The 25,505-nt window shown below is 41.0% G+C and overlaps 1 protein-coding gene across 1 annotated transcript in view; it reads right to left on the reverse strand.

The window, feature by feature from the left end:
- The window catches only part of PODN (podocan), an 829,411-nt gene that overhangs the window by 281,975 nt on the left and 521,931 nt on the right, over nt 1–25,505 (reverse strand). The window contains exon 8 of the mRNA XM_044085452.1: nt 10,011–10,668. Coding sequence (XP_043941387.1) covers nt 10,011–10,668 — 658 coding nt within the window. The remainder of the gene's footprint in view (nt 1–10,010; nt 10,669–25,505) is intronic.

Raw genomic sequence — 25,505 nt, forward strand, 5'->3', positions numbered from 1 at the left:
AAATTACTGCTTTGCCGCCTACTTTTCGGCATTTTCCGGCTTGCTAAAGTTGATATTTGTATTAGAAACAGTATTTAGAACACATCTAGAGCCTGTTTACTGCATTTCCTGTGTTGCACTTAATTTAAAATTGTTTTTTTCTTAAAATTGCATTTTACCTGACTCTGGCCTAGCACTCATGTGTGGGGTCATTTATTGCACTGTTCTGACTAGTTTGCTACTTGTGTATCTCTGCTACCTTTAAACTAAAACAAAACAAAAAAAATCTTGCTTTTTTCCCACTTTCTGAAATTTAAGAAAGTTCAGCTACAGATTTGCTGTTCTGAACTGTTTGTAAGCTTCTTGGAGGCCAGTGCTTGCTTGGGCTAAAGGGAAGTCTCTGTGTTCACCAGTGGCAGTGGTTAACACTGAGCAGCCTGCCTGTTCCTGTAGGAGTGGTTACTACCTAGAAGCTGTAGTTTTATTGGCCATTTTGGGTCAATTCCAAACTCCTTGATCTCTCTCTCTTAAAATCCTGCTGCCTCGTGGTTTTGGCATCTTTCCAGGCTTGATAGTTGTTGCTGAAGCACCTACCAAGGGGAGAAAATGCTGAGAGAAGAAAGGAGCCACTTTTGAGATTTTAAGTATTTTCTTCTGATTTTTTCTTTAAAATTACTGCTTTGCCGCCTACTTTTCGGCATTTTCCAGCTTGCTAAAGTTGATATTTGTATTAGAAACAGTATTTAGAACACATCTAGAGCCTGTTTACTGCATTTCCTGTGTTGCACTAAATTTAAAATTGTTTTTTTTTCTTAAAATTGCATTTTACCTGTCTCTGGCCTAGCACTCATGTGTGGGGTCATTTATTGCACTGTTCTGACTAGTTTGCTACTTGTGTATCTCTGCTACCTTTAAACTAAAACAAACAAAAAAAAATCTTCCTTTTTTCCCCACCTTCTGAAATTTAAGAAAGTTCAGTTACAGATTTGCTGTTCTGAACTGTTTGTAAGTTTCTTGGAGGCCAGTGCTTGCTTGGGCCAAAGGGAAGTCTCTGTGTTCACCAGTGGCAGTGGTTAACACTGAACAGCCTGCCTGTCCCTGTAGGAGTGGTTACTGCCTAGAAGCTGTAGTTTTATTGGCCATTTTGGGTCAATTCCAAACTCCTTGATCTCTCTCTCTTAAAACCCTGCTGCCTCGTGGTTTTGGCATCTTTCCAGGCTTGATAATTGTTGCTGAAGCACCTACCAAGGGGAGAAAATGCTGAGAGAAGAAAGGAGCCACTTTTGAGATTTTAAGTATTTTCTTCTGATTTTTTGTTTAAAGTTACTGCTTTGCCGCCTACTTTTCGGCATTTTCCGGCTTGCTAAAGTTGATATTTGTATTAGAAACAGTATTTAGAACACATCTAGAGCCTGTTTACTGCATTTCCTGTGTTGCACTTAATTTAAAATTGTTTTTTTTTCTTAAAATTGCATTTTACCTGACTCTGGCCTAGCACTCATGTGTGGGGTCATTTATTGCACTGTTCTGACTAGTTTGCTACTTGTGTATCTCTGCTACCTTTAAACTAAAACAAACAAAAAAAAATCTTGCTTTTTTCCCATTTTCTGAAATTTAAGAAAGTTCAGTTACAGATTTGCTGTTCTGAACTGTTTGTAAGCTTCTTGGAGGCCAGTGCTTGCTTGGGCTAAAGGGAAGTCTCTGTGTTCACCAGTGGCAGTGGTCAACACTGAGCAGCCTGCCTGTTCCTGTAGGTGTGGTTACTGCCTAGAAGCTGTAGTTTTATTGGCCATTTTGGGTCAATTCCAAACTCCTTGATCTCTCTCTCTATTAAAACCCCGCAACTGTCTTTTTGTGCGGTCTAGCGCACAGAGCAGCGTCGGGCAGCGCCGCTTAAACAGGTTTAAACTATTCCCGGCTCCACAAAGTCTGCTCCTCACTTTTTCCCTTAGAACTGCTCTAAAATCTCAAAATAAGCACTCTATTTTCATTCTAAAGCCCTGCACTTGCTCGTATAAGTAATCTCATAGGTAAACACAAATAAACTTAAGCACTACATCCTCTTATACTCCTTTTAAGCACTTGCCCCCTATTGTTTCTTTCTGATCAGTCAATAAGTAGTTCCCTATATTATTCAGGCATGTCCAAAGGTCAATTTCGGGTTTACTCTCCAGTCCAGCTGGTGAATCTGGGAATCTTGAGGCAATGTTACAACTGTGTTATGTATACAGACCACCCTCTCCTCCTCCCAACAAGCTCAAATATATGTGAGAGATGCAACTATATAGCCAAACTGGAGGCTAAGCTCTCTCAGCCCAGTACTGGCACAGCCTGTCAGGAGGAGAAGGTAACTGCACACACCACAAATCCAGTCTCACATAGATCAGCAAACCAAACACATAAACACACAAAAACATACTCAGAGGCTCTAAATAAAAATCTGCCTAAGCAGCAGAGACCTCCAAAGCAGACATCCAAGCAACCCCTACCATGAAACAATACCCACGTAGCACATAGCTCACAAAGTCAGTGGGCCACAAAGTCATAGCCCTTAAGGCTAAACAACACACCTAATACACTTGTAATAGGTGACTCTATTCTCAGACACACTGACGTCCCACTCACCAGGCTGAACAAGGAGAAGGTCACTGTAAGCTGCCTGTCGGGTGCCAGGATCCGCCACATAACACAAGCACTCAGGTCACTCCAAAGCAAGTACAAATATGACTCTGTCATTGTCCATGCTTGTGTGAATGACCTGAGATGTACCTCCCTGGACTACATGAAAAAAGACGTAGAGGAGCTCTTTGATCATGTAGCTCAGGCCGGTATGACCCTGACCTTGAGTAGCATCTTACCCTCACCAAGAATGATGCCACAGTATAAAGACAAAATTATCAATTTTAACAATTGGCTAAAGTATTGGTGTCATTCAAAGGGGATCCAGTGTCTGTCATCCTGGGATGACATGCTCGACAAGCCACGTTGCTTCGCTAGGGACGGCTTGCACCTGTCACCCCTGGGTTTTCAAATACTGGCAAAGGCTCTTGCCTCCCCCATAGTGCCTTTTTTAGGCAAAGCTCAAAAGACAAACCCACCTCCATAGACAACACAAAGAAAAAAAAACTAAGGGTAATGCTGCTCAACGCCAGAAGTCTAAACCTCAAGATGCATGCACTCGAGACTCTCCTCAGTATGGAGAATATCGATATTTGTGCAGTAACAGAAACCTGGTTCAAGGCTCCCGAGAGCACCCCAGCACTAACAAGTTATACTTCATACCATGCGTTCCGGCCCCAAAACTCGGACTAAACCACAAAAGGAGGGGGAGTATCCATATTTATCAAAGATACCCACACCTCCAGGTTAGTGGCACTGCACGAAGCATCTGAGACCATCCATGTGCAACTAACAGTGGGCAAAACTGCATTTCAGTTTGTAGCCTGTTACAGACCACCCTCCCAAACACAGGAACCTCACTCGGCTTTCCTGAGAACACTGGAGAATATGAAGGTCTCTCCAAACACCATTATATTGGGTGACTTCAACTACCCAAACATTGATTGGGAAAACTACTCAAGCCCAAACACCCTCGCCCAACGGTTCCTAGAATTTATAAACTCAAATGCTATGGAACAACTAGTCACCACTCCCACAAGAGGGGAAAACATATTGGATCTGGTCATCACCAACATGGGGTCTCTATGTTCCACACCAGAGGTATACCCCTCATTGGTAAGATCAGACCATAAACAAATCTCATTGGACATCCATATTCTGTCCCCACCCCTAGCCAAGGAAACCACGGTGAAGAACTTCTCAAAAGCAAACTTCACACTTCTCAAAACCGAGGTGGAATCCTTCAAAGCCCCCGGGCCAGTGGAAAATACGGCCCAAAATGCAGAATCCTTTACAAAAGCATTCTATGGACACCTACAGGAATGCATGGAGCATGCTATCCCAAATAAAACAAAGACTCACTCCTCCAAAGGCAGGAGACCTGTTTGGTGGACCCTGGCCATAAATAAGCTATACAAAAGGAATTTTAGCCATAATACGTAAGAACTGGCATTTCATAAACTCGAATTCTTATCTGACTGAAAAGTTAGGTAGTACACCTAGGTTCATTTTTAGAAGATCCAACAATCTCAAGGAAATGTTACAAAGGGATACATCACAATACATATTTAACAAAAAGAGAGGGATGCAGCAATGTGGTTTTTGTAAGTTTTGTAACAGAGTAAAAACAGGTGAAACATTTGTAGTGAGGGATAAAAAATACCTCATACGCTTCCCTTTAAACTGTGAGAGTAAATCTATCATATACATAGCTATGTGTGACTGTTGCCAAGCGTTCTACATCGGAAAGACGGACCGTAGGGTCCGAGATCGGATGTACGAACATCTTTATGCCATTAGGAATGGAAGGAGTGAGAACGCTTTGGCAAAGCATGTTGAAACAAATCCAGGCCATGGTTTCCACTTCATGGCCATTGACCATGTACCATTAAAGGCTAGGGGTGGCCCATTCTCACTAATATTGGAGAATCGGGAATTAGAATGGCAGTTGCGTCTGGATGCATTTAGACATCCTGGACTGAACAGTAATTGTAATATTGCACCGGTATTGAAACTAAGAAGTTATCTTAGATAAACTAACTTGTGCAAAATATACCAATTATAGGTATCTTGATGAGTTGAAGGTATGCACAGTTTAGGATGTGTTCATAGACTATAAAAGTGTTCTTGGATTGCACTGTTACAGTTGTTTATGATATCAGTACTTTATACTGATACACAATAGGGACATCATTTAGTAACAACTTATATATTGGAGGTTAGGCTGACTTTTGATTTAGCTCTTAGTTGTGGTTATGTATTATACACATATTTTTATTAACAAATTATTAAGATAAAAATATAGATGTCTATTGCAGCATGTTTCTTATGTGGTTAAAGGAAGTTGCATTTTTCATTATATTTTGTATAATTTTAAAATTTTTAACATGTGAGTTGGTTGTCTGCACAATGTTTTAAATTGGTTGCAGCATGTGATAGTAAAGGCATTTTTATGTTTTATCACAATAAGCAACTTTGTTGAACTCTAGGAAGTTGGTTTTTGTCACTTCCTGGTTTCAGGATATTTATGTAGTGTCTTTTACTGGCAGATTACTTTTTACCTCTGATGAAGCTGCATATGATTGTGGCGAAAACGCTGTGTTTTATTCTGTTAATAAAATTGCGTTAAGGATCTATCTGTGGAGCTGTTTCTTCCGACAAGGGGCCTCTGATTTTGTTTACTTTTGGTCTTTATTTAATTGTTTTCAGAAAGCTACTACATGATAGATCAAAATCCCATAAAGGGAAGGCATCTCTGATCAGTACTAGCAAGGAACTACGATCCCTCATAAAATCCTCTAAGGCCAGCATCGAAAGAAAAATTGCACAAGACACTAAAGATAATCACAAGGCCTTCTTTAGTTATGTCAGAAACCTGGGAGGCAACTCCCAGATATGCTCTGAGTTAGTTCAAAATGACAAAAAATACACTGAACCCACAGACATTGCCAACATCCTGGCAGAAAGGTTCAGTGCAAACTTCTCCCCCCCCCCCAAAAGAGCAAATGTCTATCCCAACAGAGTGTAGCCTTCCTGAAATCACAGATGCACAGGTGAGAGCTGCCCTCTCCAAAGCAAAAAAACACAGCATCAATGGGACCAGACGGTGTCCTGGGCTGCGTCTTACATGAGCTCCAAGAAGAACTAAACCCTCATATAAAGTCACTGTTCAATCTCAGCCTTACTACAGGATATGTACCCAAGGAACGGCGTACAGCAACAGTGGTCCCACTCCACAAAGGTGGTGCCACAACAGACCCTGAAAACTATCGCCCTATAAGCCTGACTAGCCTGGTCTGCAAAGCTATGGAGCGTATCATCATGGAAATCATAAACAAAGACATTGGAAACCTCCAGACACTGGATCCTACCCAATTTGGCTTTGTTAAGGGCAAATCTTGCCTCTTGAACCTGGTCGACTTCTTTGAAACAGTTACCAAAGCCAAAGATGAAGGGAAGGTAGTCCACACAGCCTACCTGGACTTCGCAAAAGCCTTTGACACAATACCCCACTCGGGCATCATAAATAAGCTCACCAGCTTAAATATCAACCCCTATGTCACAAGATGGGTTGCAAACTGGCTCAGGGATAGAACCCACATGGTCAGAATAGCAGGTCCCATGTCAGACTCTAAACCAGTTACAAGTGGCGTCCCACAAGGCTCAGTCCTGGGACCTCTCTTGTTCGGTATATATTTCTCAGAGGTACAGGCTAACACGGGTGGACTATGGCTGACCAAGTTTGCAGATGACTGCAAACTGGGTGCCGTAATAGACTCTCCGGCTGACACAAGCATCCTCCAAAAAGGTCTCACAGAGACGGATAACTGGTGCCAAAGCCATGGCCTAAAGCTAAATGCCAAAAAGTGCATAGTCATCCCCTTTGGGAAAAACAAAGTGCCCACAAATTACCACATAGGTGGTAATCCATTAAGTACAGAAGAAGTAATTAGGGACTTGGGGACCCAAGTAGATAGCAATCTCTCCTTTGACAATCACGTTGCCAAAGTGGTTAGAAAGACCTTCTATATAGCCCACCTTATCACGAAAGGGTTCACATCTAGATCAGGAGAGGTCATTGTGTCCCTCTACTCATCACTTATCAGGCCCATAATTGAATACAATGCCCCATTTGGGATGTACCTTACCCGACACCTGCAGCAACTGGAAAGACCCCAAAAGTATCTCACCAAGAGGATCAAGGGGCTCAAACAGATGCCCTATGTAGTTCGGCTAAAGAAACTCCAGCTCTACTCAGTTGCATACCGCCTACTCAGAGGCGATCTGTGTCTGACATATAAGGCCATGTCCAACCCAGAATTAATGGACATGCTTCACCTCAGGACATCCAAATCCCTTAGAGCTACATGCTCCAGGGACTTGAACCTCAGCACAGAAATAAATAGGACATGCTGGAGGGACAGATTCATATCCTACAGGCTCCCCTCACTCTGGAACAAAATCCCAATCCATGTTAGGCAGAGCCCCTTACTGACCCTCTTCAAGAGAAATCTTGACGAATGGATGGGAGATCGTAAGTTTACCCCTGGAATCTCTTCTGTGTCCCTGCTTGACAGAAGTACAGTAAACTAACCTTAAAAGGGCTACCTTCTGTGACCTACTATACAGAGACACAGTCAACTAATCTAAAAGGGTGGCGAAAGCCAAACACACTCTGGCTAGGCTTATAAATGCCCTAGGGCAGATAGCCTAGTATCAACCTATGAACCTATGAACCTAAATAAATGTGTCAGGTATTTGTAAGATTAGAACTCACCAAACATTACTTCCCTTACACACAAACTGTTTTATCTCTGCAGATGGTTATATTACTTAAGGGGGGGTGTACAGCCATCCTAAAGCATACGGAGGTGTTGTGCCAAAATCCTTTTGGAAATAAGGAAGCCAGCTTAAGCCACTGTTAGGTGATTCCTAATCCTTGCACCAAAATTTGCACAAAAACTTCTGTGCTAAGTAAATCTAAATACCTCCCCCCCAAAAAAAAAAATCCAAATCATTTATTATGGCAAAAAGACAAGGAAAAAGAAGCGTGAAGAGGACAAAGACAGACAAAAAAAACAGTAGATAACCCTGCCCTCTTCAGTCACTCTAAACATGCCACTGAAAATTTGTATCTATATATAAACGTATGGAATAGTAAAACAATCTTACCACCCCTTTATTTAAAGGGTAAAGCTTAAAATGAAGCATTAAAAGCACACAAAATGCATTAACTGAAATATTCATTACATCCTGGATAAAAACTCAGTTGTACAATCCACATATGTTCTTTATTAAATAAAATTTTATCAAAAAATCTATTATCATCCTGGGTTTCAATGTTATCAATATCCATGTAAGTAAATGTAGCACATTTTTGTGTTAAAATATGCTTATATAAAGCATTAGACATACATTTACATTAAATATCACTTAAATGTTCACCAATATGTTGTTTTAAAGGGTCTCAATGTTTTACCTACATAAAAGTCATGCCACAAGCAAAATGCCAGATAAATAATACCAGAACTATTCTTAATCTTTGCAGTTGCCATGCAGTATTTCTTCATATAAAAAATGTATACATATACAAAATAAGGAGAAAACAGCCAGAGGTGCCCCTGTTCAAAGTTGCCACCTCTGGAGCTCTGGACCTGGGTGGCAACCCAAATTATCCCTATTATAATCTGCCACTGTTCCTCAGATGTAATACTGCATATTTTCCAGATCCACTGAACATCATCCAACAACAGCAGAATTTGACTACGCCACCCCACCCCACCCCATGGAAAGTGCTCCTCAAAAGAATGTATGTGACCCTGCACAGGAGAGCTGCTGTGGCCAGGCAACACCACCTACAATATGTGCTTAATTACAAGGGAGACTATACTCACAGCATTGACTTCCATTATGCTGTAGTACATTATTGCAAATTGTGAATGCCTCTCTACACTTTCTGCACCAAGCATTCTATCTATGCCCACACTATCCTGATGAATAAATAAAGTTTTGTTGGATTATATCACCATAAAGTAGTATCTTAAATATTTCTGCCCATTTTCTCCATGGCACTGTATCACAACCCCTGCTGGGGCTGCATCCCATCAGTAACCATGACAACCGCCACCTGCCACTCTACTTTATTTTTTTTTGCAATGTGGCAACTGGTATACTTAACCTTTTCAGCTATGACCCTGGCCCATTGCTGAGCTGTCAAGATAATTGCAGAGGGGAATTACACATAAAAAAAGAATTTTTAAGCAACAGCAACAGTCTGCTACCCTCTTTTATTTGTTTATTTATTTTGCAATTTGTTAACTGGGAGGGTGGTTGGTCTATTAATCCTTTTCAGTCCAAATTCTGGCTTAGCAGTGAAAATAACAGCAAAGAGGCATTACACATACAATGATTTGTAAATAATAAGAATACACAGAATGATACATCAAAATCTGAAGAAAAACAAAAACTATTTCAGATGAGTGGACTGCCTGGCATTATGTCATACAGGTCTGAACTTAACCTATCAGCTGTTCATCTTTTCAACACTATGCCACAGTGTGTAAAAATCCGCAACTGCCAGTCACCGCAGCCAGACATACTACAACCTTTCAGCCTCATTCTGATATTTCTGATGCTGGTCAGCAGCCATCAAGCAGAAATTCCTCTGAATTTTAATGGTAAATAAAGTATCAAATAAATCATTTTTTTTCCAAATATAAAGTGCTTGTAATTCTTACTTGGTCTTGCAGTCTGTTAATTTCTATTAACAAAAATGAATTTTTAAATTACAGCAAAGCTTCTCATTTTGTTTTCATTTTACAAGCCATGTGAACTAGATTTGCACTCACTGGGAAAACTTCACAGTGATAGTCTTATGATAAAAGCTTTTATTTATAAGAGTGACATGCTATCCAACATGTTATACTAACATATGCATGAAAAGAGGCTTCAGTGCATCAGCACATACAGACTTACTTTTTAAAAATATACAAACAAGTACCCCAAAAGTGGTCTCAGTACACCAGCATATACAAGTTTCATTTAAAAATGATACTAATATATGCCTGAAAAGTGGTGTCATCCCACCAGCATATATAGACTCAATTTAAAAATTATGCTAACACATGCATAACAAATTGTCTCATTATGCCAGCATATCTATCTATCTATCTATCTATCTATCTATCTATCTATCTATCTATCTATATCTATCTATCTATCTATCTATATCTATCTATCTATCTATCTATCTATCTATCTATCTATCTATCTATCTATCTATCTATCTATCTATCTATCTATCTATCTATATCTTTCTTTACTTTAAACCAGTTGCATCATCTTTCCCATTTAATGATCATTCTCTCATACATACATACACACATACTCATGGACATAATCCTGTGGCTTACCTGCAGGCTCCTGAGGTCCTTCCATGTTCCAGGATGAAATGACCTCTGTTTTAGTTTGTTGTTGCTCAGATATAGTTCTTTCAGTTTTGTTAGTTTTGATAGACTGCCTGGAGGAATTATGCTGATGTCATTTTCCTTCAGTTTTAAGATTTGCAGATTCTGTGGAAGTCCTCCTGGTATTCTGTCTAAATTGTTTCCTGAAAGATCTAAAGATTCTAGCATTCTTAGTTTGCGGAAGGCCTCTTTATGGATTTTGTGGCTTGTGATTTTATTGTAACTCAGATTGAGCTCCATCAGTACATAGGTTGTGCTAAAGTCATCACGGGCAATTTCTGTGATCTGGTTATGTAGAAGCATTAGTGTCTTCGCCCTCCGTGGTAGTCCACTGGGAATTCTTTCTAACATATTGTTATACAAGTGAACAGTGTGCAATTTCTTTAGCCCAAGAAAAGATAAAGGGTGAATATCTTTAGCCTTTATTTTGTTGTTTTGAAGTAGTAAATATTCAAGGTTTCTAATCTGGGTTAAGACTCCCTTAGGAATAGATTTTATTGCATTTTTTTCCAGATGCAAAATTACAATATTCCGAGGCAGACCAGCAGGGATTTGTGTGAGGTTATTGCTAGACAAATCCAAGTATTCCATACTAGACAGTTTCCTTAGGAAAAAAAAAAACAAAATTATATAACTACATTATTATCAATTACATACTGATATCCCATGTATTAAACAATGTGAAAATCAACCTATGAAAAGGTCTAAGAAATTGAGTTCCTCTAGGTATGAATACTAAAGTAATGCCATTAAAATAATAAGCAAAATATTCCAGTCAGATTTTAATGACCCTTCCAGCAATATTATGTACACAGCCCAACTATAACGTTTGTCAATTTTGAAGATGTTTCTCATCTTTTATGCGATGATACTGCTAATATTCCCTGTCATTAAAGTATTATTGTCAATTGCACACACTCCTTTGCATTCACAATTAGGACTGTAGAATGTGCAGGTTTTTCATAATCACACAACTGTCACTCTACAATTTGCTTTCACTCATATATTTTAACGTGTCAAAAATCCAGCTGAAAGTAAATGTATTATTTTGAAATTATTTCTTACTGGCTATTTTAATTCTCTGTATAATATAAGTACATATTATGTATGATGCTGTAACACGCAAAAAGCTTTATTCGCTATCTTGTTTGTAAAATTGTTACTTTTTGCCTCTAAAATTTTGGTTGCAGTAAAATTATCATACATATATATTTATGTAAATAGCTAGTGTATCTCTTTCTGGGTTTAAAATGAAGATGGGCATAGCAGCAATCAAAAATTTCTCGTTATCAAACTGCAGTACATAAAAAGTTTACATGCCTATCAATTTATCTGCTTTTTCAGATATGCATGGAAAAATTAAAGAGATTTATTGTGATTCAGTGCAGTTTTCCAAATCAAATGTAAATGTAATATGAGTTAACATGTCACTTCTTTGCCCTTTTTTTAATTTAATACCACCAAAATTATTTCATCATTCAATAACTGTTAAAATCACACATATACATACACATTTAGCACCCCTGTTCTCTTCTCCTTTATACTTTTTATGTATTATAATTATTTTCTTATACCTACTCCACTCCTCAACATTTCTCCTTCACTCTCTCCCTGTCATTCTCTGACAGCCAACAGAATTTATTCTTTTACACCTCTCCAATGCCTAACCCCTCCCTTACCCCCATGCATCCTCCTTCAGTACTGTTTGAAACATCATCTCATTCACTACTACTTTCTTTCTACCTCTCCATTGCTCTCCTTCAGTTTCATTCTAAACAACTCTTTAACACTCCTCTTACTATCAATAGCTTGACGTCTTTGTCTTACTACTCCGTGATTAATCCTTCTTCCTTCCACAGACAGGCAAAACGTCCATCCTTCTGGAACTGTTTTTTTTTTTAAGTATTCCTTCACATTCTTCATATCATAGCCAGAAATCACATGTATAATTCCTACTCATGCTTTAGCACCCTTCCAACATTCATCCCCAACCCTTTGTTGTTTCTTAGAAGCTGTACTTTTTATTTATTCTTAATGTATAGTTATTTAGGATTATAGAAGGTGGTTTTATGGGAGAATGTACTATCTCTGTGTTTTAGATTTATGCGTGCCCTGGAGTTATTATTTTTGGTATCATCAAATTATATGCAGTTTAGGGAAATCAGACAACAGAAAATCAGTAAATATTTTGCACAGCACTGTGGCATACCATGGTAAAGAACACCACACAGTTAATAATACATGAAAGTGGGCAATAAATGTTTATTTAAGTATTCCTTCACATTCTTCATATCATAGCCAGAAATCACATGTATAATTCCTACTCATGCTTTAGCACCCTGTTTACTAAATTTCCTGTTTGCACTTATTTTTAAAATAGTTTTTTTCTCAAAACTTGCATTTTATCTGTCTTTGGCCTAGCACTCTTGTGTGGGGTCATTTACTGCACTGTTATAACTTGTTGATACTTGTTAACCTCTGCTATCTCTGAAAAAACAAAAAAACAAAAAACATCTTGCCTTTTTCCCACTTTTCTGAGATTTAAAAAAGTTCAGTTACAGGCTTGCTGTTCTTGAACTGTTTGTAAGTTTCTGTGAGGCCATTTTTTGCTTGGGCTAAAGGAAAGTCTCTCTGTTGATCAGTGGCAGTGAAAAACATTGAGCATCCTGCCTGCCCCTGTGGGAGTGGTTACTGACTTGAAACTGTAGTTTTATTGGCCATTTTGGGTCAATTCCAAAACTCCTTCATCTTCCTCTCTTAAAACCTGGTTGCCTTGTGGTTGTGGCGTCTTTTCATGCTAGTTGGCTGTTGGTGAAGCACCCACCAAGAGGAGAAAACGCTGAGAGAAGAAAGGAGCCACTTTTGAGACTTTAAGTACTTTTCCTCTGTTTATTTGCTAAGTTTTTCTGCATAGCAGCCTATTTTGAGCATTTTCTGGCTTGTTAAATTTGATTTCTGTATTAGTAACTGTATTTAGAGCACAACCTAGAGCTGTTTACTGAATTTCCTGTTTGCACTTATTTTTAAAATCGTTTTTTTCTCAAAACTTTCATTTTATCTGTCTTTGGCCTAGTACTCTTGTGTGGGGTCATTTACTGCACTGTTATAACTTGTTGATACTTGTTAATCTCTGCTATCTCTGAAAAAACAAAAAAACAAAAAAAAATCTTGCTTTTTTCCACTTTTCTGAGATTTAAAAAAGTTCAGTTACAGGCTTGCTGTTCTTGAACTGTTTGTAAGTTTCTGTGAGGCCATTTTTTGCTTGGGCTAAAGGAAAGTCTCTCTGTTGATCAGTGGCAGTGAAAAACATTGAGCAGCCTGCCTACCCCTGTGGGAGTGGTTACTGACTTGAAACTGTAGTTTTATTGGCCATTTTGGGTCAATTCCAAAACTCCTTCATCTTCCTCTCTTAAAACCCTCTTTTGCGCGGTTTTGCACATTTTTGAGCATAGCGCAACAGCGGGCAGCGCCACCTAATTGGGTTTAAACTATTCCTGGCTCCACAAAGTCTGCTCTTCACTTTTTCCCTTAGAACTGCTCTATCTCTCAATTTAAACACCATATTCTCATTCTAAGACCCTTCACTGGTCCAATTAAGTAATCCTACAAGTTAGCACTATTAAACCATAAGCACTACTTACTCTTATACTCTCTATGATTACCCTGTCCTCTATTGGTCTGTCTTAAATTCAATTTCCCTATATTACTCTAGCATGTCCAAAGGTCAGTCAATGGTTTCCTCTCCAGTCCAGCTGGTGAATCTGGGAATTTTGAGGCAATGTTACAACTGTCTCATGTACATGGACAACCCTCTCCTCCTCCAAACAGGTTCAAATATATGTGAGAGATGCAACTATTTAGCCAAACTGGAGGCTGAGCTCTCTCATCTCAAAACTGGTGTAACCAGTCAGGAGGAGAAGGTAACCTCACACAACACAATTCCAGTATCACATAGTCCCACCACATCAGCGAACCAAACACATAAATACACAAAAACATACTCGGAGGGTCTAAATAAAAATCTACCTAAGCAACAGAGACCTCCAAAGCAGACATCCAAGCAAACGCTACCTCAAAACAAAACACACACAACACATAACCCACAAAGTCAGTGTGCCAAGCAGCCACAGCCCTTAAGGCTGAATATCACACCTGATACTCTTGTTATAGGTGACTCTATTGTCAGACACACTGACGTCCCGCTCACCAGGCTTTATAAAGAGAAGGTCACGGTGAGCTGCCTGTCGGGTGCTAGGATCCGACACATAACGCAAGCACTCAGGTCACTCCAAAGCAAATACAAATATGACTCAGTCATTGTACATGCTGGTGTGAATGACCAGAGACGTACCTCCCTGGACTACATGAAAAGAGACATAGAGGAGCTCTCTGATCATGTAGCCCAGGCTGGTATGACCCTGACCTTGAGCAGCATCTTACCCTCACCTAGAATGATGCCACAGTACAAAGACAAAATGATCGATTTTAACAATTGGCTAAAATTTTGGTGTCATTCAAAGGGGATCCAGTGTCTGTCAGCCTGGGATGACATGCTCGACAAGCCACGTTGCTTCACTAGGGATGGCTTGCACCTGTCACCACTGGGCTTTCGGATATTGGCAAAGGCTCTTGCCACCCCCATTATGCCTTTTTTTGGCAAGGCTCAAAAGTCAAACCCACCCCCATAGACATCACAAGGAACAGGAAACTAAGGGTAATGCTGCTAAATGCCAGAAGTCTTAACCTCAAGATGCACGCACTCGAAGCTCTCCTCAGTATGGAGAACATCGATATCTGTGCAGTGACAGAAACCTGGTTCAAGGCTCCAGAGAGCACCCCAGCACTACCAGGCTATACCTCGTATCATGCTTTTCGGCACCAAAACCCGGACTGAACCACAAAAGGAGGGGGAGTTTCCATATTTATCAAGGATATCCACACCTCCAGGTTAGTGGCATTGCACGAAGTATCGGAGACCATCCATGTGCAACTAACAGTGGGCAAGACTGCTTTTCAGTTTATAGCATCCTACAGACCACCCTCTAAAAGTCAGGAATCCCATTCGGCCTTCCTGAGAACATTAGAGAACATGAAGATCTCTCCGTACACCATTATATTGGGCGACTTCAACTACCCAAACATTGACTGGGAGCACTACTCAAGCCCCAGCACCTTAGCCCAAAGATTCCTGGAAATTATAAACTCAAATGCTATGGAACAACTAGTCACCACTCCCACAAGAGGGGACAACATACTAGACATGATCATTACCAACATGGGGACTCTATGCTCCACACCAGAAGTATATCCCTCATTGGTAAGATCAGACCATAAATTAATTTCACTGGATGTCCACATCCCGACGCCACCCCCAGCCCAGAAAACCACAGTGAAAAACTTCTCAAAAGTGAACTTCTCACTTCTCAAAACCGAAGTGGAATCCTTCAAGGCCCCAGGGCCAGTGGAAACTACAGCCCAAACTGCAGAATCCTATATAAATGCATTTTACAGACATCTCCAGGAATGCATGGATCATGCTATCCCAAACAAAACCAAGACCCAATCATCCAAAGGCAGGCGTCCAGTCTGGTGGACCCCTGCCATAAATAAACTGTACAACAGAAGGAGGATGCTACTACATGATAGAGCAAAATCCCTAATAGGGAAGGCATCTCTGATCAGTACTAGCAAAAAATTATGATCCCTCATAAAATCCTCCAAGGCCAGCTTCGAGAGAAAAATTGAACAGGACACCAAAGACAATCATAAGGCTTTTTTCAGTTATGTTAGAAACCTGGGATGCAACTCCCAGACTTGTTCTGAGTTGATTCTAAATGACAAAAAAATATACTGAACCCACAGACATCACCAATATCCTGGCAGACAGGTTCAGTGCAAACTTCTCCCCCCCCCCTCCCCCCCAAAAGAGCAAGTATCTATCCCAGCAGAGGGCTGCCTCCAAAACATCTCAGATGCTCAGGTGAAGGCTGCCCTCTCCAAAGCAAAAAACACTGCTTCCATGGGACCAGATGGCGTCCCAGGTTGCGTCCTACATGAACTACAAGAGGAACTAATCCCTCAAATAAAACAGCTATACAATCTCAGCCTCACTACAGGATATGTGCCCACAGAATGGCGTACAGCAACAGTGGTTCCACTCCACAAAGGTGGAGCCTCTACGGACCCTGGAAACTATCGCCCCATAAGCCTGACTAGCTTAGTCTGCAAGGCTATGGAGAGGATCATCATGGAGCTCATAAACAAAGACATTGGGGACCTACAGACACTAGATCCTACCCAGTTCGGCTTTGTCAAGGGCAGATCCTGCCTTTTGAACCTGGTTGACTTCTTTGAAACAGTCACCAAAGCCATAGATGAAGGGAAGGTAGTCCACACAGCCTATCTGGACCTTGTAAAGGCATTTGACACAATACCCCACTCGGGCATCATAGATAAGCTATCCAGCTTAAATATAAACCCCTATGTCACAAGATGGGTCGCAAACTGGCTCAAAGACAGAACCCACAGAGTGAGAGTTGCTGGAGCCATGTCAGACTCGAAACTGGTCACAAGTGGCATCCCACAGGGTTCAGTCCTGGGACCACTCTTGTTCGGTATATACTTTTCCGAGGTACAGACAAACGTGGGAGGACTATGGCTCACCAAGCTCGCAGACGACTGCAAACTGGGCGCCATAATCAACTCTCCAGCTGACACAAACATCCTTCAAAAAGGTCTCACAGAGACAGATAACTGGTGCCAGCACCATGGTTTAAAGCTAAATGCCAAAAAATGTATAGTCATACCCTTTGGCAAAAACAATGTGCCCACAAATTACCACATAGGCGGAAAACCATTAAGTACAGAGAAAGTTATTAGGGACCTGGGGACCCAAGTTGATAGCAATCTGTCCTTTGAAAACCACATTGCCAAAGTGGTTAGAAAGACCTTCTACATAGCTCACCTCATCATGAAGGGTTTCACATCTAGATCAAGAGAGGTAATCGTGCCCCTTTATTCATCCCTCATCAGGCCCATCATAGAATACAATGCCCCTTTTTGGATGTACCTTACCCGACACCTGCAGCAATTAGAAAGACCCCAAAAGTATCTCACCAAGAGGATCAAGGGTCTCAAACAGATGCCATATGCTGCTCGGTTAAAAAAACTCCAGCTCTACTCAGTTGCATACCGCCTACTTCGAAGCGATCTATGCCTGACATACAAAGCTATGTCAAATCCAGAATTAATGGACATGCTCCACCTCAGTAAATCTAAATCCCTTAGAGCCACACGCTCGAGGGACTTGAACCTCAGCACAGAAATAAATAGAACTTGCTGGAGGGACACGTTCATAACCCAGAGGCTCCCTTTGCTCTGGAATAGAATTCCAGTTCATGTGAGGCAAAGCACCTCACTGAATCTCTTCAAGAAGAATCTCGATAAGTGGATGGGGGATCGTAGGTTTGTCCCAGGGATTACTCCCGTGTCACTATTGGACAGAGGCACAGTAAACTAAACCTTAAAAAGGGCACAGTATACTCAAATCAAGGGGTGGCATAAGCCATATAGAATCGGGCTAGGCTTATAATTGCCCCAGGGCAGATAGCCTAGTATGAACCTATGAACCTAAATGAATAGGCTTGATTGAAATGTGCACAACTGGTAATAAAAATGGGGAGACATCCCCCCTTATTGCTACTCTTGGTGATGGAGGAATTGGCAGTTAAAGTCAGACAGATTCTGCAACAGGATGCCAATCAGTCAGGAAGTGAGAGTTCCGTTCTACTGTTCACTGATGGTTTTCTGTTGATAAGCAGTAAACCAGACCATGTTTGTTAAAAGGTTGGGAAAGCAGGGAGTAGATGACTATGGAGGATTAAATTCAGTTCAATATCCTAGATATTTGGGCTTGGCAGATGGAACAACTTTGAAGGACACCTATAAGGAGAATTTGAACTGGTTATTATTGAAGTTGAAGGGTACCTGGGATAGAAAGGTTATGGAACTTGACACAATATCTGGAAAGATTCATATAATAAGTACAATGATCCTCCCTCACATTATCTATATGGTTCACTGTCTCCCAGATTTATTTGACAGACAAGTTAGATGAAGAATGTCAACATCTGTGCTGTAACGGAGACCTGGTTTAAAGAGGCAGAAAGCACTCCTGCGCTCCCAGGCTACAACTCATTCCATACCTTTCATCCCCAGAATACAGCTGGAAGCTCCAAAGGTGGTGGTGTCCCCATATTCTTAAAGGATACGCTCACCTCTAGACTGGTAGCCCAGTACAATGCATCCAAAATACTTCAGGTACAACTAACACTGGGTAAGATGGCAATATAAGTCATAGCCTGCTACAGAACCACAAACATGTCCCTAGACTCTCACTCCAAGTTCCTAAGCATGCTGGAATTTATCAAGGTCCAACCCAATACTCTCATACTAGATGACTTCAACTACCCTTCCATCAACTGGGAAAACTATTCAAGTACCAATGTACAGGCCCAACATTTTCTGGAATTTATCAGTTCCAATGCCCTGGACCAGCTTATTCTGACCCCCACTAGAGGAAGCAACATCCTTGACCTGGTTATAACCAACATGGGAGACCACACCTATAGTCAATTCCTTTCTGGTTAAATCTGACCACAAACTGATCACCATGGAAATCTCCATCTCACCTGCACTGCCCACTGAGGTGACCACCATGAAAAACTTCTCTAAAGCTGACTCTGGGCTCCTAAAAACAGAGGTGGCTAACTTTTCGGCACCCACACCAATGGAAAATAGCTGCATGACTGCTGAATCATACACCAATGCACTGTATGAGCATGTACACAAATGCATAGACCTTGCCATACCAAATAGAACTAAGACACTCTCCTCCAAAAAAAGAAGACAATCTGGTGGACCCAGCCATCAATAAACTCTACAACAGAAGAAAGAAACTGTTGCAGAAAAAAATGAAGTCACAAGACTGGAAAATCTCCCTTATCAGTCTCAACAAAAAGCTGAGATTCCTTATCAAATCCTCTAAAGCCAGCTATGAAGGCAGAATTGCAGCTGACACCAAAAACAACCACAAAGCCTTCTATAGCTATATCAAAAGCCTCAAAGGCAATACCCAAATTTGCTTTGAGTTATTGCACAATGGCACCTCCTATACCGAGCCAACAGATATAGCCAACATACTGGCCGACAGATTAAGTGCCAACTTTACCCCTCTCTCTCCCCCAACGGCCCTATCACAATACCAGAAGAAAGCCTGGTACCCACCATTTCTGCAGCACAGGTAAAAGCTGCATTGTCCAAAACCAAGAATACAACATCCATGGGACCTGACAATATCTCTAGCTGCATCCTACATGAGCTACAAAATGAACTGGCATCACATCTGTGTGCACTGTTCAATCACAGTCGTACCTCAGGCTTTGTCCCTAATGAATGGCACACTGCTACAGTCATCCCACTCCATAAAGGGGGAGCAGCTACAGACCCTGGCAACTATTGTCCCATTAGCCTGATGAGTCTGTTATGCAAAGCTATGGAGCGCATCATCATGGTCCTGCTTAAAGATATAGACAATCTCAAACTCTTGACCCCACACAGTTTGGCTTTGTCAAGGGGAGATCCTGCCTGCTTAATGTGGTTGATTTATTCAAGGCAGTCACCAAGGCTGTGGTTGAGGGTAAGGCAGTGAATACAGCCTACTTCAACCTGGCCAAGGCCTTTGATACCATTCCCCACTCAGGTATCATTGATAAACTCAACAAACTAGGCATCAGTCCTTACATCACTAGATTGGTTGAAAATTGGCTCACAGACAGGAAACACAGAGTGAAAGTTGCGGATTCCAAGACAGACTGTCGACCAGTCAAAAGTGGAGTCCCACATGGCTTGCTCCTGGTCCCTCTCCTGTTTGGCATCTACTTCTCAGAAGTCCAGGCCAACACAGAAGGACTTTGGCTGACCAAGTTCACTGATGACTACAAGCGAGGAGTCATTATCAATTCCCCAAGTGATGCAGACATCTTACAAAAGGGCCTCTCTGAGACCAATGACTGGTGTCGGAATGATGGCCTGAAGCTTAATGCCAAAAAATGCGTTATCATCCCCTTTGGAAAAAAACTCAGTTCCCATGAATTACCACATTGATGGGAGCCCACTGAACACTGAAGGTGCCATAAGTGATCTGGGCACCCAGGTTGACAGCCACCTCACCTTTGACCACCACATTGCCACTGTGGTCAGAAAGTCCTTCTACGTTGTACATCTTATAACCAAAGGTTTCTCATCCAGGAAGAAAGAGGTCATCATTCCTCTCTATTCATCCCACATTAGACCAGTCATCGAATATAACACACCGTTTGGCATGTACCTGACCAGACACCTACAACAGCTAGAGAGGCCACAAAAGTACTTCACAAAAAGGATCCTAGGCCTTAAACACATGCCCTACATGGACAGACTCAAGAAACTTTAGCTGTTCTGACTACGTAGAGATGATCTCTGCTTGACTTACAAAGCCATGTCTGACCCAGCCCTACTTGAAATGCTACATCTAAAGAAATCCCAATCTGCCCGTGCCACACCCTCCTAAGATCACAACCTCATTACCACAATTAACAGAATATGCTGAGGGGACAGGTTAATCTCCCAAAGACTGTCCATACTCTAGAATAAGCTTCCCATTCATGTCAAGCAGAGCACTTCATTGGTCCTCTCCAAGAGAAATCTTGTCGAGCGGCTGGGTAACAGAAAGTTCACTCCAGGGATCATTCCAGTTGCCCTATTGGATAGGGGCACTGTGAACTAACATCAGGTGGCATGGTGCCTGGGCAATTTTTTTAAAGGCTCCAGGGGCATTAGCCTAATACACACCTATGAACCTGAGACTGAGCAGGTGCAGAACATGCTGAATGAGTAGGCATTGAAGGAAGAAAGAGACTGGATACAAGTTAAAAGTTTTTAGGTCCCTAAATGGTTAAGATGATGGGGATTACCAAATATAAGTAAATAAGCTTTGGCTGTTGACATGGCACAGTTCCTACCAGAAAAAGAGATATATCATTGAGACTGATGATGGGCAAAGACTTATTAAGAGCCATTCTTCTCTCTGATGCAGGAAACTATGAGGATTTCTCTCAATTATAACAGGAAGTTTGGGATTTTGAGTGTAGTTAAAGGAAATAATAAAATGTTAGCATCAGTAGCTGTATTATGGATCCTGGGGAGTGCTTTGAAGACACAGTTAGCTAGGGTGTGAAAGATTCCTACATCCAGAGGATATGTTCCCTCTAGCCTCTCCTGATACACCTTATTGGGAGGACATTGTTGTCTTACAAAAAGATGGGACACTCAGTGGTATTACCACAAATATGAAGAGCAGTGGCTGGGGCTTTTGAGCTCACACTTTATAGTGCCAGGTTGGGATAGAAAATTCCAAGAAGGGGAAGGGAGTGACTCTATACTGAAGTGCAAATAATTAGTTGGTTAATTGTCTGCAGGATCATTTTATGTGCTGTTGATATTGTGGCTATATTATCTCATTTTATTTCATATTTGTTCATTGGTTTTACATTTTATTATGAAATTAATAAAGCATTCAATTAAAAAAGGGGGATATCAGCTTTCAACTGCTACTTTAATAATATCATAATAAAATCTTATTTCATAAAGGACACAACTGTTTTAGGATACATGTTTTGGTGGGGTTTATGATAATAGGATGATGGACATACATGTCGATTTTCAGGATGGCAAACCTTATACATTGATGTCAGAAATGTTGATGTATTGGAATAAAGAGGAGCCTGTACTGTGTGATAGCTCAACAGCAGAGATTGGGGAATTGGCTCTTTCCCTGCTGTAGTGCAATCTCAAAGTTAGTAAATATATTTAGCAGGGGGTGTGGGGGGAGCAGGGGGGTTTGCCCCCCCCCAACAAAAACATTTTTTTTAATTTCAAATTCCAACCTTTTGAGTGTCACTGCTATGGTACTCAACGTTATGGAGCTCAGTGCTATGGCAATTGACATTCAGGGGGGTCAATCTGATGAAAGAAATCCATTTTGGAGAGAGTAATACAATGTCTATATCATTCCAAAAGGCTATATAATGTTTCTTGGTACACAGTCCAGTGACGCTACTTCAGTTTTGTCCTCCAGAATATATGTAGGTCAAAATCTGTATGCTTAATTTAAGAATCGTTAATGTGCTTATTTGTGGACAATCGCTTTATACATAAATATTGCTGGTGCTATATTTTTTTATTGATGGGTAGCATGATGATGCAGTAATTATAATGCCTCCTTATAAGACATGGTTCTTCAGTTTAGTTCTTTGGTGTGGTGTGTTCTGTGTTGAGTCTACACATCTCCCTATATTTTGTGGGTTTTCACTGTCTCCGTCGATATCTACTTACTGAAAAGACAATACAGGTTAATTGTTAATCCTGTAAGCTGCCCTAAAGTCTGCAAGGTGTGTGTGTGTGTGTGTGTGTGTGTGTGTGTGTGTGTGTGTGTGTGTGTGTGTGTGTCTGTGTGTGTGTGTGTGTGTGTGTGTGTGTGTGTGTGTGTGTGTGTGTGTGTGTGTGTGTGTGTGTGTGTGTGTGCATGAGTGAGTGTTTGCACATATGTGTGTATTAAACTGGCATCCTGTCCAGAAGTAGTTTCTCTGACAAGTACAGAGTGCCATGTACAGAGTATTGGAATAGGCTGTAATTCCTCCACAACCTTGACTTGGATAAAATGGGTATCACAGAATGAAAGAATAAATGTTACATCTGTGGCAGTATAGCAAGTTTCCTTTTACGTTATACTTAATTCAAGGTGAATAATGATTTGCTCTTTCCTAAGGCAGTCTAAAATATAGTTCTTTGATATAGCTGTTGAGTGCAAGTGATTATGAAAGTAGTATAAGCAGCAACCCAACCACCTAATCATAAATCATTTTGATATGATGCAGAAGAAGAAGAAATCTACAGGAAACAAAGGGAACATAGGCAAAGCCAGCACAGACACCTACCTGGTCTAATGCAATCTGTTAATTTTAGCTTCGAAGTTCATTGCCTCTATCATATGTGTTAAACCTGGATCCACTACTATTCCCCAACACTCAACACTTCAAAGTCTATAATCCCACAGAGCATAAGAACAATGACTCCATAAGCCGAGAGACAAGAGACTGAGTTACATACACCCGACTACTGGGCCATTCCAGGAACAACTGCAATTTGTGACACTTTCAGATAAACAAGCCTCCTTCTGCTGTGCAGTACTGTAAAGGTCACACAAATGCAGACTGACACTAAGAAGAGGCTGAGGGAAGGAAATCCCAGAGAACAGTTTACGGCTCATCTGAGCTGTGCTGTCTTAATGCCATGTGCCACAAGCCAAATTAACTCACACTAGCATAAACTGTGGAGATATGCTAGGGCATAAGAAAATACCTGATAGACAGCCCTGTGCATCCCCAACACACACACATGGAATTTATAGCCTGCATTCATTTCCCCTGGTGCATTTAGCAACAGGCAGAGAATGCAATGAAATATCTAGAAGCTAGATTGTAGACAGTATGGTAAACAGCATAACACTCACATGTCACTGCTGACACTCAATTCCTAAATTTGCCTCCAACTTTTGATCTGTTATTCATACAATATGTGGTATTCGGACAATTTGCTTAGCATTGCAGTTCTTCACTAATGACAGACATTGCAGCTTCCATAGTCATACCCCTTACACAATGCATACCACTGTACTTTTTGAATTATTTTCAACTTTCTCAGTATATGCAACCATTATGGACATTTCACTACTGACCATATGCCTTTGTCCACCCAAACATATGTGTATTTTTCAATGTTTCTTGGACTAAGTGGTTGGCAGCTAATGTAACCATTGCATTTATGGTACTATTAATTGCATTTTGTGTTTCATGACACATCAGACTGAGGAGAGATGTTCATGTAGGTAATCATGGTGGGATTTCTTGTAGGTGAGTTATCCATCTTTGTGTCATATCTCATGCTACTGCAAACCAGTCTGGTCCTTATTACTGCAGCACATGAGGCAGTACTCACAGTAGCTGCTTGAGGTCTGCAAAGTTTCCCCTGCCACATACAGAGTGTTGAGATAGGCTTGACTTGGATAAAATGGGTATTAGAGAATGGAAGAACACACAATACTGCACAGCTGAGGGAGACTGGTTTACCTGAAAGTGTCACACATTGTAAAGGGAGCTAGAAGGGGCTAAATAGCAGCACATGAGGTTTGCGTGTGAGTGATGAGAGGCCTGGTGTGCATGAGACAGTGCTGTGTGGACAAATCGGTAAGGCAGGGCTATAGAAAGCTGGGACAAATTTACTAATAGGACTGAGGTCTGCAACATCAGTGTCTGTCATTATTGAATCCCTGGAATCCTCCATGACTTTAAAGGCTGAACAAACATGCTTTGTACGTGACTCACAGTACATTTAGGAGGCTAGACTGGGACATTCTGCAATAGCAGGGATGGATGATTGGTTTGTATTGTAGGGTTGCTCTAACATACATTGGGAGCAAAGTGAACTAAACATTGAAGATAGTTTGTCCCTCCCGTTTTCTGCTATATGCGTCTGCAGCTTATTGTGTCTTGGCAAGTGCAATTTCTTGAGCAGTTTCACACACTCAGTTATTGCTTTAGTCAACTGATCCTTGCTATTAAGCATCCAAAAACATTTTCTCTTCCATCACATCTTGTTGTAGAACATATATCTTGCTTCACAACCATTCTGTGAAGAAGACAGCCTTTAAATTTACCTTCATTAGCTCTCACTACATGCTACTTTCACTATGTTTATTCTCAAGAACATTTTAATCCACATTGTAAAAGAACTGGAAAAGCGCTGTCCGGTGCTTTGACAGAAATGTAGCACTGCTCCAGCTACCTAAACCTGCACCCCATCACTGAAGAGGGCAGGCTGTGGGTGGGGATCAGTGGTGCTACTCCCAACAGGGAACCAGAAATGCAACCTTGTAGATCCCAAAGCAGAACAGAATACTTAAGCAGCATCCAGTGCAAATAAGCTGCACAGTGTAGTCAGAGTGTAAACAGAGGATTATCACCAGGAATGTGAAGGCGAATAAGCATGGATATTTATGTCTAGCAGTGCAACAACACCAACACTGGCTGTATTAAAGAATGTAAGAAAGGCTTCAGAGAAGATATGGGTGTATACAAGGGCATTTCTAGAAAATGAAGCACTGCACTATACAGGAGATGTGACAGCCAGTACAGAAGACGGTGGCACTACATAAAGAAGATAACAGTATGGAAACTGAAGTGCCTGACAATCCTACAAAAAGCAGAAGGACAAAGAAGGACATATTAAGTAAGATATTTGTTCTGGAGAGATTGATCTGGTCATACACAGAAGCTGGGGGTAAAA

The sequence above is a fragment of the Protopterus annectens genome, chromosome 10.part0 (assembly GCF_019279795.1).
Source record: "Protopterus annectens isolate FY-2018-M chromosome 10.part0, PAN1.0, whole genome shotgun sequence".
Taxonomy (NCBI): Eukaryota; Metazoa; Chordata; order Ceratodontiformes; family Protopteridae; genus Protopterus; species Protopterus annectens.